Source organism: Nannobrachium achirus (genome assembly GCF_963921795.1).
Source record: "Nannobrachium achirus genome assembly, chromosome: 23".
In the NCBI taxonomy this organism is placed as follows: domain Eukaryota; kingdom Metazoa; phylum Chordata; class Actinopteri; order Myctophiformes; family Myctophidae; genus Nannobrachium; species Nannobrachium achirus.
This window is the reverse complement of record NC_137830.1, coordinates 38,203,482-38,220,601: the sequence shown is the minus strand read 5'-3', so window position 1 is coordinate 38,220,601 and position 17,120 is coordinate 38,203,482. Positions and strand designations below refer to the sequence as shown.

Sequence of the window (17,120 nt, the reverse complement as noted above, 5' to 3'; positions counted from 1 at the left end):
TATATTGAACGTGGAAGACTTTAGGACTCTTACAGCTAATAGTAACAGGAGGTCACTTCGAGAGGGTGCATGCGCGTGTGTGTGCGCGCGCGTGTGTGTGTGTGTGTGTGTGGTATGTTTGTATACAAACCCACGTCACTAGCAGGACACGCCCCTGCCTCGCCGGGGCTGATGCAACGGAGGCAGCGCGTCATCATCGGGAAGACGGCTATAAAGAGCTGCGTCCAGCCCTTCCTGCCTCACTATACAGTTGATCAGCATAGAGACATTACAGCATCTCTGCCCGAGGAATTTTAATGGTTAAAACAAGAAGGACACATCAATTCCTGTGCGTTTTTGCTTCATAATAAGCCTATCGTTTTGGGTTGTATATAAATAGAACCCGAGCCTATATACTTGAAGAAGAGGTTTATCTTTTGAAATAAATAGATGCTTTTTTGGGATCGTTATTGGTAAATAGCCTATATTCGATCTTCTAGAGTTAAAAAGAAGAAGAAAAACAATTTTTTTGAAGTTATTTCGTGAAAGAGTGTGCCTGTTATCATCATCAAGATCGATCCATCTGCGTTTTGATCACAAGGACTTTACAGACTGAGCCTCCCATTTTCATCAAAGGTAAGTTATACCGGCATCTTTTATGACACTGTCAACAATTATTAGACTAGGAAACACTGGTATTCTTTCCTGGTAGCATGTCTTATGTTATGCCAAATATAACAAATGCATTTGTTATAGCTGGTTAAAATATCACCTTACATAACCTATCATCACAACGCAGCCTATATGTGTCATTGATAACAGGCGGCCTACCCGGCAGAAAGGGCTATAACATGTTCTATGCAAATTGGCCTATCTTGAGACTCTTTGAAGGGATGGATGGTTCATGGTTGTAGCCTACTAGCCTAATACTTACTGCACATTTATTCACTTATTACATGTAACTGACGTTATTAGCTTTTTGATTAGATGCTCGTTCAACTAAATAAATAAATAATGAGTCTAACATGACACTGATGCTGCTGCAGCGTGCCTACTATGATCCATCTGGCCAAAAACAGCTTCATGTATGAACAACTCTTGTGTGTGTAATATCGTATCGGTATGTGAATATTAAGTGTATGGATCATTAGAGCCCATAATAAAGAGGCGCTGACATCTGAGACGAGCCGCTCTGCGGAAAACCAGAGAGCCATGCCCATAAATAGAGGAACACGTGCCATTGTTTCCATCGGATTCGGAACCAGCCGTGGAAATAATGTCATTAAACCAATCTTTGGGTGTATGTATCCCTTTTTGATGACAGCCACCAGTAGGCCCAGAGTAAAGAAAACAAAAACAAAGAATTAAAACTCTTTTATATTGACATTTGGTATAAGTTCACGCCCTGTGAGGGGCGTCAATGTTGTAATAATTTTTTAAAAGAAATAAACACATCGGCCTACGCTTTTAGACACTGGAATTAAATCTAATGTATGGCAGCAGCATTGTGGCGAGACTTAAAACGGTCTCGGATGATTTGAGCGCAAAGTCAACGGATCCCCAATCAATGCAGTTTTTTTTTGTGCGGCATCACATGCATTGCATGCTGTGTTGAGATGCGCGCTAGACGCGGATGGAAGGGAAGGAAGCCGGTCTGGTATTTTTCCACTGCTCGCCTCTCCGCCCCGCCGATGAGTCAAACCCCCCCTCCTTCCAAAAGGCGCTGGTCACGTGGTGTCAGATTTATGAGGTGGGCTGCGGCTCTCTCTCTCTCTGCTCTGTACAATATCGATTATTCTAAAAGGGCTCCAGTGCTGGATGTATAAGGGCTGTGTCAGTCTGTCTGCATATGGGAGCATGACGCAGGGCTAGACAGTGGTGTAAAATGACAGTATACTGTCAAGTAAATCAATGCTGCATTATGGAAATAGTCTGTTACAAGTCAAAGTCTGGAATTCAAAATGTAGACTATACTTGAGTAAATGTATGTTAGTGTTGGCATCAAATTGTGCTTCAAGTAGAAAATGTTTGAAAATAGCAGATCTGGTCCGTTGTGAGCTTGTAGATCGGCTATTTTCATACAGCCTAGGTATAAAATAGAGCTAAAGTGGTTTAATGTATGTTTTATATAAGTATATAATTTATATCTGCAAAGTAACTAGTAAATAAAGTTTTCAAATAAATGTAGTGGAGTAAAAGTACAATATTTGGACGTGAGATGCAGTGGAGTAGAAGTAAAAGTATTGGAGTATTGGAAATACTCATGCAAAGTACAAATACCTCAAAATTGTAATTAAGTACAGTACTTTTTTGCAGTGTTTCTCAAAGTGGATTCCAGGGACTCATGTGGGTTCCTTTATGGGGGTCTAAATGGACCCATACAACTCTGTAACTCTGACAGTGTACAAATGGAACAGTGTCCATTTGGTTAAGGGGAGACAGTGAAATTTGAAAGTTTGAGAAACACTGCTTTAGTAAACATACTTTGTTTACGTTACACCACTGGGGATAGAACGGCGAAATAGTCACATGTTGTCACATGTTGTGACAATATTGTACCATGTTACAATGAATGCACCCACCAAGATGAACTTCCCCTTTTTTTTTTTTTTGCTATACAGCATGAAACAACCTACTATCAAGACAGAGATGAGTCGCTTCAACATTACTCCGGACGAGGACAGCAGCTGCAGCTCAAATAGCAATGAGTACAGTTACCAAGACTGCCCCAAGAAGATCCCCCTGAGCAGGTGAGCTTTGGTTCCTGCGCCCCAGAAATGTTACAATCAGACAATAGCACATTATGTCACACCTCACTGAGAAAAAGCTAAACTGTTGTGTTCATGCTCTCTCTCTCTCTCTCTCTCTCTATCGCTCTCTATTGTAGCCAATACCCTGATATCGATGCCGAGAATCAGAACTTCCTTCCGGAGCACAACCTTGGCAAGAAGAAGTATGAGACGGAATACGTAAGTGCACCGTCATTCTCTCCGATAATGTTTTTTACATTTGTAAAACCACATTTATTATAAACCATAATAGTACTTCACTATTTCTATTTCACTACTATTTCACTACTATTTCACTACTTCACTATTTCACTACTTCACTATACCAGTCATGACAGTCATGTTAACGTCATGTTTCTGCCACAGCACCAGGGCACTGCGTCCTTTGGGATGTCAGTCTTCAACCTGGGCAACGCCATCATGGGCAGCGGCATCCTGGGTCTGTCCTATGCCATGGCCAACACCGGCATTGCACTCTTTGTGTGAGTACTTCTTTAAATGATTGTTAAATATCAAATTAAGAAATGTTAGTTTTTAGTGAACGCTTTTGAGTATTATACCCTATCCACAAGCAAGAGGAATTACCTCAAACAGGACACTGAAGGGGCCAGGTATTAGAAACTCGAATCCATATCTGCACTAAAGTAGAGAAACTGAACAGGGTTTGTATTCTCAGCGAGACGATGGAATCCACCCTCTGGTGTAAATTATGCGGTTGCAGGTTTTTTTTCCCCCTCTACAGAGCGCCCCCTGTTGGGCACCACATGCATTTTTACACTAGAGTGATGTGTGCATACCGGTAGTATTGTCACAGAGGTCTTACTACCTCTTACTCTACGCACTGACCCGCAATCAGCTTACTCCCTCCTAAGCCCTTACCTGATTCACTCTCTGTGTGTTCCAGCAAACCATGGGCTGGGCACCAGTTAAGTGTCCAGAGGGTTTTAGTTTTTAAATGCTATGCTCTTCTTGACTTCTCTGCGTTACACTGGATATAGTGTTTACAAACAACAGGAGAGGTAATGTGAGCAGTGTGTGGGCTTTCTTGACAGACATGCGGTAGCCAGGGGGTTCACCCATAAACGCCACGCACAAAGCACCACGGAAAGGGGAAGCCGCTTAGTGGCCGTAATCCCCGTTGCATTCGGGCCAGAGTTATATAAACTGCCCCGAGAGGTACAGTCGGCCGTGCCTCGCACATGAGATCATGAATGGAGGCGACGGCGGGCCAGTTGTCAGCCATCAGCTCTAATTAGGGCTCTCTCTCACCAAGGTCGGGAGGGGCCTGCCGGGTCATGGAAAAGTTCCACGTTGAGACCATTGAATTTAGGAAGGTTTATTTAAAATGTAGGGCAGGATATTAGGGGCTTCTGTACCTCAAGCATTCCATACGTAAGTTATCCAAGAAAAGATATACAAACACAGTAGCTCGGGCAGATATCATGTCAACACTCCTAACTATTAAGATTGGTCTCACTCTGGCCACTAACAATCTGCTTCGCACAGAACAAATTTGACTTTTCTTTTAAGGTCGCCCTGAGTGTATTTGATCGGTCACTGCACCTGAGGTGATAAGATACAAATGATTATATAGCGTAAGTCGGGAGGCGGGTTAGATCAGTGGTTCTCAACCTGTGGGTCGGGACCCCCCAAATTATTTTGGGGGGGTCCCCAGATGATTAACTTAATGTGCAACATTGTTTTCTCACTCAACAGTAAACAAACCGACATAAAGTTTAAGTGTATAGAGGGTATCTGCACATTTCTAACATGACAATTTAAGGACTTTGTAATACCTCTAAAATGACAAATTAAACATTGGCCAAATTGTCAAATATTAGAGGCAGAAATTGTGAAAATAGCAGATCTACATGCTCACAGCGAGCATGTGCGTAGATCTGCTATTTTCCCAATAGAACCGTGTTATGCAAAATGTAATGCCTCAACTCTTAGTGCTTGTCAGGGTGGGTGGGGGGTCCCCAGTTAAAATATGATTATTTTGGGGGTCGGGCCTGAAAAGGTTGAGAACCACTGGGTTAGATCGCGGCTATAGGTAGGTGGGCAAGGCCAACAAAGCTTTCCCTCGACTTTCACGTGCCGTGATTTTCCAGTGGCCCCGTGATGGACCCCTTGCATTGTGCCTGCCTGCACACATGCTCCTGCAAATTCCCTAGGAGAGGCGGTGCGTCCGTATTATTTCTTGTGCCCAAGGCTCACATTTCTGGGAGATTAGTTTTCATTTAGTACTTATGATGTATGGACGGACGGAACTGCTTGTGCTCATTCCCAGGAAAACGGAGAGGCAGAGGAGGAGGACGAGGGGGGTGGGGGTGGTTGGAGGTGTCCTTTGTCCTGTTAACTGTTTACCGATGCAGTTTGTATCATAACTGTGACGCACAGGTTTAAAAAAAAAAAAATGTTTTGCCTATCAGCTTAACGGTGATGTGTCGCTGATGAAGGACTGCGTGAAGGTCATTTACACCGGCCGTCTGTGTGTTATATAAGAAAAATAATAATAATACACAGCACACATTATTTAATAAAAATCTCATATATAGTAGCTGTGGGGGGGGGGGGGGGGGGCATTGCGTGCTGCACATGGGTCCTGTACTTTGATGTGAAAGGCAATACGACAACAAAGTATATACAGAAGTCTGAATCCCGAAGGACTAGCTGACCTTGGGTGCGGTCTGTTTTCATTGTGTTTGTTTACAGTGGTTGAGACAATACATTTGTTATTGAATTGGCCTTGTATAAGTCGATGGGTAATAGGTCTCCGGTGTATCGATGGATACACCGTATAGGATGTAGACCTTGAGTGGAAACGTCGACGCTGCTGTTTAATAAGGGTTGAGCCTGTGCTGCCTCTGTGGTGATCAGCACAAACTTGTGTTTGTTATGTGAACTGCTGTGGGTTCAAGTGTTTTTTTTTCTCTCTCTTTGGTTGAATGTCACACTAAATCACGTTGTTATTATTATTATTATTTTGTTACAGGATTCTCCTGGTTGCCGTGGCCATCTTCTCTCTGTATTCAGTGCACTTGCTGCTGAAGACGGCTAGTGAAGGAGGTGAGCGAACACAGTCTGTCAGTGTGTGTGTGTGTGTGTGTGTGTGTGTGTGTGTGTGTGTGTGTGTGTGTGTGTGTGTGTGTGTGTGTGTGTGTGTTTCAAATGTGTCTTAATAATCCATTACAATCAGTAGTACATTGTCGTGTTTATTCAAACAAATGAACCCAGAGTTCACTTATACCGGTACATCTGTTACTCATAGATTGTACACACGGATCCAAAGTGACCCTTATGGTTGCATTTGTGCATTTCTTTTACCCATTTAAACCATTATTTCATGCTTTAACTATTAAAAAATAGCAGCTCTACAAGCTCACAGTGCTTTGCGCTGCAGGCTTGTAGATCTGCTATTTTTGAAAAATCTTGAAAATGTGTGCAAATCTTTGAATGTATATATATATTTTTTAAAGCAGACTTTTTTTTACGCAAATCCTTCTTTCTCTTGGTCCCTGGAACTAAATATTTTCATATGGGGGTCTGTGGTCAAATACATATCATTCTAGGGGGTCCTTGACATGAACAAGTTTGAGAACCACTGACAGAGGAACATAGATTTTTCAGAAAACTGTTAGGATCTAGAAGAGTTTCTTTCACGTCTAAATGGGTAAACGTTTTTATTCCGTCTCACAGAGTCACTGGTCTACGAGCAGCTGGGTTACAAAGCCTTCGGCATGCCAGGGAAACTGGCCGCCTCCATCTCTATCACCATGCAGAACATTGGAGGTGAGAACAACCTATACAACTCTGTCACATTTCATTGACTTCCTCATCCTCCACAATGTGCTTCTCTATTTTTTTGTAATCATAACAGAGCTGCTTATTTATATTTAAGGTCACTATGTTTATGCGAAGGGATATTCCAGCCCACAAGGGAATTTATGTCTGTCTAAAATGGGTTTGGGGGGGAGAAATGCCAGAGATCCCAGCCAGTGATGTCAAAGCTGGAAAACGTGTGTTTGGGGGACGTGGCTTCCCATAAACGCCTTAGTCATACCACATGCTTGTGTCAAGAATGTCCCTTGGAGCAACTTGCCTTATATTGCCAAATATACTTGCTACTTCTGTGTTCCACTGCCTCCGAACAGTGTTTTCCCCCCAACATTAATATTTGCGCCTATAATGACAGCCCAAAATAGAGACGTCACATGGTCTCATGAATTGAATGAACTAACGGGTGGCCATTGTTTCTCCTTGTTGCAGCCATGTCAAGCTACCTCTTCATCGTCAAATATGAGCTCCCTATTGTCATCATGGCCTTCACAGGAGCCAAAGAGTAAGTGTGTGTGTGTGTGTGTGTGTGTGTGTGTGTGTGTGTGTGTGTGTGTGTGTGTGTGTGTGTGTGGACGTGTGTGTCATCCCCGTTCACGGGTGCTAATAAGTTTCACCCAGGAACAAGACCCATACTGTTTAGTTTTTTAGCTTTTTTTGTAGTCAATGTCGAGCGCATGAGGCAGGGACGTGCTGGGCCCCTGATTCAGCCTGGGAAAAAGAGTTGGAGAGGCCCTCATTTTTTTTGTTATATTTCGTCGTTGTCGGGTGGAAACCTTATATGTCCAAAACCGTTTGTTTTGTATTTATCATTTTAAAAATGATTTAACCGCGAGGCGTTGTGTGCTTGTAGATCGGCTGTTTTCACTACTTTTGTGCAACGGCCTTGTATGATGAAGCAGGGCTTTGCTTTGCGAAAAGAATTATAAATTTGAAACTTGGAGATACGAGGTTTCTGCCCGACAGTGACGATTTACTTTGTTGGCCGCACAGCCCCCAAAATGGAACGAAGGCCGATTTTTTATTTAATTTTTTTTCATAATGGCCGGCTTGGACCGGCCGGGAATGAACCGGCCGTTCGGGAGTTGTCCTGCTTTTCCCAATGGCCAGCACGTCCCTGGCATGAGGAGAAGTAAAAGAGTGCGCGGCAAAATGTCTGCCAGTTGTTTTTCAAGTGCCGAGCATGGGGAAGGTGAAGCAGTGTCTTTGTCCCCCCGTCGGGTTGGGGAGGGAGGAGATGGGGGGTTGTGGGGGGGTTTATGAGGGACAAGCACTCTGAGCGGCTGGCTCAAAGGGTCCTTTTAGAAGGAGCATCTGGAAGTACCGCATCGAGATAGAGCTGAGGATGAGCTCACTAAAGGCCTCAGTCCCGCCATGAAACATTGATGTCGCTTCTCCGGCTTGCATACAGCACCACCCCTAAGTGCTTTTTCTTTCTTTTCTTTTTGGCGTGGACTAGGGGATGGGACGATACGCGATATTATCGTTTATCGTGATAAAAAACACAATACGATAATCGTATCATGGAGATTTAATTTATCGTGATATCATCCTCTGTCATGCACTGGGATCAATTCACCTTACCACTTAAACCCTCTATAATTGGTAAAAGGTACTAATAATATACATACTTGATAGTCTTTTTTTCACTCTCTATCAAATGTCTTTGCCAAAAAAATAGCCGATCTACAAGCTCACAACACATCGCGTTGCGATGCGTTGTGAGCTTGTAGATCGGCTATTTTTTGGCAAATGTTCCGCCCCAGGATAATGGATTTTGATTATCACGATAATATCGTAAACCGCGATTTATTTTGTCACAATAATCGTGACATGACATTTTCAAATCGTCCCATCCCTAGCGTGCACTGCAGATCTTTTTTTTCGTGGATTCGTTCTTATATCAGTGGTTCTTTCCTGAGAAAGAAAGATTTGCGTTACAAATATTCGCTTTAAAAATATTTACATTCAAAGATTTGCTGAAAAATGTTCACGATTTTTCAAAAATAGCAGATCGTCAGGCTGCGGGCGCTGCGAGCTTGTGTATCTAAAATAAAATAAAAGAAAGAAAGAAAGGGATACAAAGGGGAGGAATCGTGGGAAAGGAAAATTGTGCAAACAAAAGAGCTGACACGTTTCGATTGGTTTGTGCTACAAGCTACATCTGCTCTTTTCCGTCAATGTTCACAAGATTTCGAGACTCCTTGCCTATCATGAGTAGGGATGGCACGTTGACATGGCTAATGTGTAGTTTTATCTGTCTGCGTTACAGAGAATGGTACACTAATGGAGACTATTTGGTGCTGCTGGTGACAGTGATCATTATTCTGCCCCTCTCACTACTGAAGAACCTAGGTAAGCAATGGTGTGTGTGTGTGTGTGTGTGTGTGTGTGTGTGTGTGTGTGTGTGTGTGTGTGTCCACGTGCTTGCATGTGTTACACAAAGCGGATGCCTGTGTAAATACTTGTGTGGGGGGTGAGGCAGCTGACGCAACATGTGTGTTTGTTTGTGTGTGCGTGCGTGCATGTGTGTGTGTGTGTGTGTGTGTGTGTGTGTGTGTGTGTGTGTGTGTGTGTGTGTGTGTGTGTGTGACCTGTAAATGGTAATAACGCACGGTGTGTGGTAAGTGATAAAAATAAAACACTTTGGAGGTAGTAAAAAGAGAGAGAGCGAGAGAGAAAAGAGGAAGAATTCCCTTGAAAATGTAGCCTCCACAGCGTGCTGCTGTTTTAACGACTCTAAGTGCTTAAATGGTCTGTCTCTCCTTCAGGATACCTCGGTTATACAAGCGGCTTCTCCCTCCTCTGCATGGTCTTCTTCGTGATCGTGGTGAGTAAAGCACGTACGCACAGTGGTGGGAAAAGTACTCACATGTATTTTACTTTAAGTAAAAGTATCAATACCGCTATATAGAAACACTCTGTTACAAGTAAAAGTCTGTAATTCAAAATGTACTTGAGTAAAAGTATGAAAGTGTTGGCATCGAAATGTACTTAAAGTACCAAAAGTAAAAGTACAAAATAGCAAAATATTGTTTACTCTACAGTGCCCCCTACAGATTATTAATATATATATATATATGTAACAGAGGTGATCCAAACCTCCCCACCCAGGTTCGTACCCGGGTCTCCCGCGTGAAAGTCCAATATCTTAACCACTTTTTGGTCTGGGGGAGATACTAGACTTTTGAGGCTTCAAGGCTGGGGCTGCGACTCTCTCCGTCACACACACACATATATATATATATATATATATATATATATATATATATATATATATATTGAGGAGGCAGAGTGTTAGAGAGACTTCGCTCTGGACCAGAGGGGTTGGGTGCAGACTACACTGACTTGGTGTTTCAAAGAATAACACAAACAAGAATACATAAAGCCTGATTAATAGTTGCGGTGTTGCACATAGAAAATGGGCAACGTACAAGCTCACAACATGATGAACCTCATACAAATCAAGCTTAAGAATTAAATAAGAGTTTCCCAGTGACTTTTGGGAATCTGGGCCATTGTTGCTGATGATGTATGCAGAGATGTATTTTCCTTCGATGACATACAAAACAGTGGCTATGTTGAACTCATCGATGTCCTGTCCCTCCTGTGTTTGTGTGTGTAGGTAATTTACAAGAAATTCCAGATCCCTTGCCCTTTTGAGGAAATGGACGCTATCACCAACGTAACACTAAACGCCACCGCCGCCGCCGTTCTCAACACCACGATCACGGAGTACAGCGAGGACGCCTGCACGCCCAAATACTTTGTCTACAATTCTCAGGTAACCAAGTTCCCCCGGAGGTGCAAGCCTGTGTTAGACTTAGAAATGTTGCTGTGACAGACATGTTACAATGTGTAACATGGCGATATCATTTTCTGAGGCCATTGAAAATGTGTATCCATTGTTCTTTGTTAATACTGATTATGTTACATGAGTAACACGCTTCACCTTCAACTGTGTGGCTGACTTTTTATACTGTGGCCGTTGCTTTGTTTCAGACTGTGTACGCAGTGCCCATCCTGACATTTGCCTTTGTCTGCCACCCTGCCATCCTGCCCATGTACGAGGAACTTAAAGAGTGAGTGTCTTATTTCCTGACTGGCGAGCTCACGCACGCACGCACACACACAGACACACAGACACACACACACACACCCTCACCCACACCCAAACATTACGAATTTTGGGTGTGTGTTTGCTTTTTAAACAATAGGCGGACGTCACGGGCAACCTTGTAGGTAGACAACAGGAAAGATTGCATGTGTTGAGTCTAAACCCTCCCTTTCCTTCTCACCTCTACAGTCGCTCCCGCAGAAAGATGCAGGGTGTAGCCAACGTGTCCTTCCTGGCCATGTTTATCATGTACCTGCTGGCAGCGCTCTTTGGATACCTGACCTTCAACGGTGAGTCTTCCAAAGCACTGGAACAAAATTGCGGTTCAAATTAAAAGGAATAGAAGAGAATTTGTCACTGTACATTTTGTCCTCTGCAATTAACCCATCCTAGCTATCAGGATTGCTTAGAACAGTGGTTCTCACGACCCCAAGTGGGGGTCCCCAGATGATTAGCTTAATGTAAATAAAGAATTCTCACTCAACGGTAAATAATCCAACATACAGTATACGTGTGTACAGGGTATCTGCACATTTATAAAGTGACAATTTAAGGACTTTCAAGACCTTTTTAATACCAAACTGGCAAATATTAAGTAAAAAAGAGGCAAACATTGTTAAAATAGCCGATCTACAAGCTCACATTTGTAGTTCTTGTAGCTTGTAGTTCGGCTATTTTCACAATGTTTATCTATGGAACTGAGTAACGCTAAATATAATGCCTACAATTCCAAGTGCTTGTCAGGGTGGGGGTCCCCAGTTCAAATATGTTTATTTTGGGGGTCATAGCCTAAAAAGTTTGAGAACCACTGGCTTAGAATGATATAAAATAATATGCATAGTATAGAACATCTTTATGATTAAGCATCCTAGACCAGTGTTGCTCAAACATCTCAAATATTGTATTTTGTGCCAGGGACCCCCATAAGAGAAGATTCGACCATATTATTTGAAAATAGACGATCTATGAGCTCACAGTGTGCCAAGAAATTAAATAGGGACTTAAGTGTTTAAACTGTGTTTAAACCTGGAACCCCCTCAAGGTGTATACTATATTGAACCAGTGAACCACTATCAGTGTATGCATTATTGAAATAGCCTTACAGTGTTGGACAAATGCCAACAATTGAGGAAGGAAGTGGTCAAAGCGTAGTAGATTCATTGGCGCCCACACAGGTTATATTCGGCCATCGACTGTCCTTGAAACGACCCAGTTGCGAAACCTCGGAGAGTACAACAAAGTTTGCTGGAGTACGACGGGTTCCAAATTAAATAGAGGATATCAGTAGCATTTTCCAATGTTTTGGGGACTTTCGGGATTTTGGGGTCTGTTATGCAAGGCTTGTGAATAAAAACAGCTGGCAGTGTGCCTGTGAGCCGGCGTTTTGTGGGTGTTTGTTGTGGCAGGAACATCGTGGTATGTGTGCAGAGTAGATGCGTTCCTGGAACAGTAAACTGGTTATGCAAGGTCAGATAGTGAGGAAAAAAAACGTTCTCAGCCGACAAATTGGGCAAAAAAAAACCCCGGTGTTCGTGAGAAACTCACGCCCACACGTGCGCACACCCACGATAGCCAATGCAAAACGACAACTTACGTTCGTAGCCAGGGTCTAAAAGTGTTGCGTGTAGTATTCAAGAGTACCAGATGGAAATCATTTAGATAATCACAGAAAAAATGAATATTTGCCAGCTAATTGAGTTTAGACTGATGCTACACATCCATGTTTAATCTAGCTAGGACAGTTTCATTCAGTGCATTCCAGACCGACGACAATGTCCTGTAGAATCATAGGGCAGGGCTTGACATTACATTTTTGAGGCACTTGTCCTCTGGACAAGTACATTTCCCATTCACTTGTCTGGGCACAAAAGTCACTTGTCCGGATATAAATTTGCCATTTCAAAGTTTGCCATTTCTTTTTTTGTTTTCATTTTTATTCGACAACACACAAAGTCCATAGTCTGCATACAGCACAAAGCTGCTAGGAGCGTCACAGAAAAGAGCCACTTGTCCAACGGACAAGTACATTTTTAATGAACTTGTCCATGAAGAAGTATTAGTTCTCCCGGACAACAAGACAAGCCTTAATGTCATGCCCTGTAGGGTTTCTTTTGCCAACTAGAGGGCAGCTTGTGACGTCTATCTCTGTCTCTCTCCTGTGTAGTGCGCGTTGAGCCAGAGCTGCTGCATACTTACTCCAAGGTGGCTGGGGCTGACGTGATCCTGCTGATTGTGCGCCTGGCTGTGCTTACCGCCGTCACGCTTACTGTCCCCGTGGTGCTGTTCCCTGTAAGTGGCCAAGAGAAATACATCTCACACAATCAGTCATGTTCATACTAGAACCAGGACACGAATACATCAGCCATTTTCTTATTTGCCTTCTTTTTGATGATGTTTACCGATTTAAACATTTGAAATAAATTCACAAAAACTGCAGATCTACAAGCTCACAGTGCATTGCGAGCTTGTAGATTGGCTATTTTAGAATATTCTTGTAAAAAAAAAAACATTTTTACAAATTTAGAGGAATTGATTTACCATTTTTTGAAAAAACATCACTCAAAACATTGGTAATTTGTGGTCTAGTTGATACTTGCCTTATATTTTTTATATATGAAATTATATGATATGATATATTTCGATATATTCCGTAGCACAGCATACATGGCTGAATTGGACTCCTGACCCATTTCTCTCTCCCCCTCCAGATTCGTACCTCTGTCAATGCGCTCATGTGTGCCTCTAAGGAGTTCAGCTGGATCCGTCACACTGCCATTACTATTATCCTTCTGGCCGGAACCAACTGTTTGGTCATTTTCGTCCCCACCATCAGGGACGTATTTGGCTTCGTCGGTAAGTTGTCTTGTGTTACGTATCTGTGTGTGCGTGCGTGTGTAAAGAAGAATTCCAGGTGTTGGACAGAAGAGCATACCAGAATAGGCTATTATCTCAACGTTTTCCTCGAAAATAATCACTAAAATATCGTCACTGTCGGGCATAAACCTTGTATCTCCAAGTTTCAAATGTGTACGTCTTTTGGTAAAGACTGTCGCACAAAGCTAGTGAAAACAGCCGATCTACAAGCACACAAATCTACAAGCACACAACGCCTCGCGATGCGAGGCGTTGTGTGCTTGTAGATCTGCTGTTTTCACTAGTTTAGTACATTTTATGGATGATAAATACAAAATTAACGGTTTTGGACATACAAGGTTTCCACCCGACAACGACGATATGCTATAAATATAAGGTGCTGGGAGTGAAAATTATAATGTAGGGGGTGCCTCGGATTAAAAAAATATTCATGGGGTGCCCTGAGACAAACAAGTTTGGGAACCCCTGGTGTAGGTGTAGCTTAGCCATGTGAATGAATGTAGAAAATGTCCTAGAATCTGTGTGGAAATTGAAGGGCAGAGAAGAGAAGAGGAATGTATTATGTTACGATGCCATCGTTAAAACGTCATTTCCTCGTCCAGGTGCCTCGGCTGCTGCCATGCTCATCTTTATCTTGCCCTCGGCTTTCTACATCAAACTGGTCAAGAAGGAATCCATGAAGTCTGTGCAGAAAATTGGGGTAAGAAGAATGACAAGTTCTATAAGTTAGACTTATATTTCGTTGTACAACCACACCACTTGGAAAAGACCCATACTTTTCGGCGAACGTTGCGGTCGTACATCAAAATAGAAATTGGGCTGTAGGTGCATATGTATAAGCATTTTAAGACTATTTGTAATAAAACATATATACACAGTATATAGAGGGTATTCGCATGCATAAAGTGAATGGTAAATCGAGTGGCAAAGTGAGTTAAACGTCGTTTAATGCGATCAGATAGGACTTTTCTGTTTGTCAAGGCCAGAAAGTAGTTTTTTGCCACTCATTAGGCGTTCCCACATAACTTCCTGGTATGATGATGATGTCACACGCATACCTTCTATAAAACCATAAAAAACTTTAAATAAAAGAGAAAAAAAAAACAGAATTTAGTGACCTATTCAACAGTCAATTAACACTTAAAGATGCTGGTCATTCTTGTTCTCATTCTTATTTGTGTCCCCTTCTAGGCCACCATCTTCCTGATCTGCGGCTTCTTCGTGATGATCGGCAGCATGACCCTCATTATTCTGGACTGGATACACAACGCATCACAAGCGTCCTCGGGAGACTCCGGCAGCCCCGCCCCACACTAAAGGAACCAGTGCCACAGCCGTTGCCTGCCTGGGGGAGCGCAGCAGCAACAGCAGTGCATAGCTACGTTGCTAAAACCAAGACTTATTAAGACTGCAACCCCACAAAGTGGAAGAGGACGTCATGAGAAGGATAAATATTGAACAACAACGAGAAGAAAAACAAACCCTCACTCAATGCTCAGCTTCAACAACCCTGAGCAATAGACCATGCCATTCTGAGAGAATGTATTCTAACTTTGTACAGTATGCTGTTTATACCACAAAGATGGTGTTTTGCTTATTTTATTTTTTCCTTTTTACGGTTAACTCTTTGTTTTGTAATTGTACTTCGGTTATGTTTTTTTTTTCTCTCAACGTTACTTTTTGTAGTTATGGTACAAGTTAATAAGCCAACAAACAAAAACAAAAAAATTGAAGGTGCCTCAGACAAGGACGACTTGGGTCATAGCGATTCAAATGCAGCTTATATTAAGGTACGGTATGTGTGTGTTTGTGTCAACTGTGACTGCTGGCTGTCATCTCAAAAAAGCTCAGCGACAACAGATTCTGACCGTACGAAAAATGTGAACCTCCTGACAGAGACTGACTAGAGGCAATAGACTTGAAAGTATATTCTACTCAAGGGCAATTAAGTTCCTTCCAACATTCTGTTATTCTTTTGGTTGTTTTGCCAAAAATGTATTTGTAAAATATCTTTGTATATTGAAAAGCACTTACTGTTCAGCACACTTGTGAAGAAGAAGAAGAAAAAAAGAGAAATGGTCATTTTCATGGATTAGGCCCACTAGAACGCCTATCAGTATTTGTACCAAGGCTTTGTGGCCTTGCTTAAATAGTGTCAGCTTTACTTGTAAAATTGCATAGTGTCATTCAACAAAAACCTGCCTTCTCAAACCCAACACTGGGAGCTGCAGAATAACTCATGAGAATGGAGTCTCTTCAAACTGTATTTACTCTTTATCTACTGAAGACCTTGTTGCAAGGTGTGTGCAGCCAACAACACTACTGCTTAAGCCTAATGTATACTCTGTTGCACGGCGCTTGCCAAAAGGAACCGCCGATCAGTTCTTGTTGGCAAGCGACATCGTTGTGCGATGGGTTATAAATGAAGCTTAAGAGACCTGAGGGTCTTTACAACCCCAGGTCCAACTCCCTTACATATATTAGGGGATATGTAAAAAAAATCATGTTTTTCTTTATGGGAGAATACTTGGAAATCGACCACATGCGGTGGTTATAATGTATCTGTTAAACTTGCGAAACAATGTAGGCTAGGCTACTCCCCGGCAGCAAGGCCGCACACAACCAAATACATTGTCGATTGTTACATGAAACGACTTCCATCGCAAAGCTTTGGACAGTGTCACATTTTCAGTGTTTAGTTTTTCCTATGGATGGGCAGATTTGTGCTTTATAAATGTACCACCAGTAAAACTTGAGAGCTTGACGAGGACAAGGACTTTGTCTGCCTGACACCTGTCCTGAGCCTGTCACTTGTGACGGTTCACAGTGCTTCCAACGCTAACTTAAACACATCATTCAAGCTGTTATTGTCCAACTATTTATGGAAAACCATGAAATCAATGTAATTTAATCTATTTTACTATATTTATATATTGTATGTACATATATGTATATATCTATTGAGTTTAAAGTGTACATACGCTTTTTTTGTGACTTGTTTTGTTTTTTGCAATTTAACGCATTGGAACTGTAAACAAAAAGAAGATGGTGTATTCTGTTCATTGATTTTAGCCTCAAGCTTTTGTCTCTGATACCATTGACTAAGTTGCCCCACTTTGCTGATATTGTGAAAGCCCATGTTCATTGTGGAAGCTACCAACCCAGCGGTGGTTAATAGTCTGTGTAGACACACACGCCTTGCTGTTTCTTTTTCTGCCCCTGACAGACAGTGACATCCTGTACCAACTATACCAACAACACCACGTTACCTAAACGCACATCTTCGAGGGTGACCGCGGCCATCTCGTGACCTCAGGAGCAAAGAGGGCGTTGCCCACCAGTGTTACACTCTTGTTTCAATGAAACACTATGTATATCCTGTAATTATTGTCCAATTAAAAGTCAAAGATAATCTCTGACATTTTACCCCTTGTGGTGGTGTTTTTTGGGTCACGGTGTCAACATTTTAGCACAGCATTGTGCCCAGTGTACCCTGAAAGGGAACCAGGTCAAATCCCAAACCG

General features: G+C 42.3%; 1 protein-coding gene across 1 annotated transcript; it reads left to right on the top strand.

Moving 5' to 3' along the window:
- Window positions 1-264: 264 nt before the first annotated feature.
- Window positions 265-15,645, top strand: slc38a2 (solute carrier family 38 member 2). Its single transcript, XM_080754742.1, has 16 exons — window positions 265-615; window positions 2,601-2,729; window positions 2,867-2,948; window positions 3,135-3,250; window positions 5,764-5,837; window positions 6,468-6,560; window positions 7,038-7,110; window positions 8,878-8,960; window positions 9,377-9,435; window positions 10,231-10,389; window positions 10,608-10,687; window positions 10,912-11,012; window positions 12,887-13,011; window positions 13,431-13,575; window positions 14,199-14,296; window positions 14,788-15,645. Exons 2-16 carry the CDS (start codon window positions 2,602-2,604, stop codon window positions 14,911-14,913), a joined length of 1,542 nt encoding a protein of 513 aa, XP_080610868.1. The 5' UTR covers window positions 265-615; window position 2,601; the 3' UTR covers window positions 14,914-15,645.
- Window positions 15,646-17,120: the final 1,475 nt, after the last annotated feature.

Coding starts and splice junctions, on each gene's coding strand:
- slc38a2 (XM_080754742.1), top strand. CDS start 2,602: ATGAAACAACCTACTATCAAGACAGAGATGAGTCGCTTCAACATTACT. Junction 10,688..10,911: donor ATGTACGAGGAACTTAAAGA/GTGAGTGTCTTA, acceptor TCACCTCTACAG/TCGCTCCCGCAGAAAGATGC. Junction 14,297..14,787: donor AGTCTGTGCAGAAAATTGGG/GTAAGAAGAATG, acceptor GTCCCCTTCTAG/GCCACCATCTTCCTGATCTG.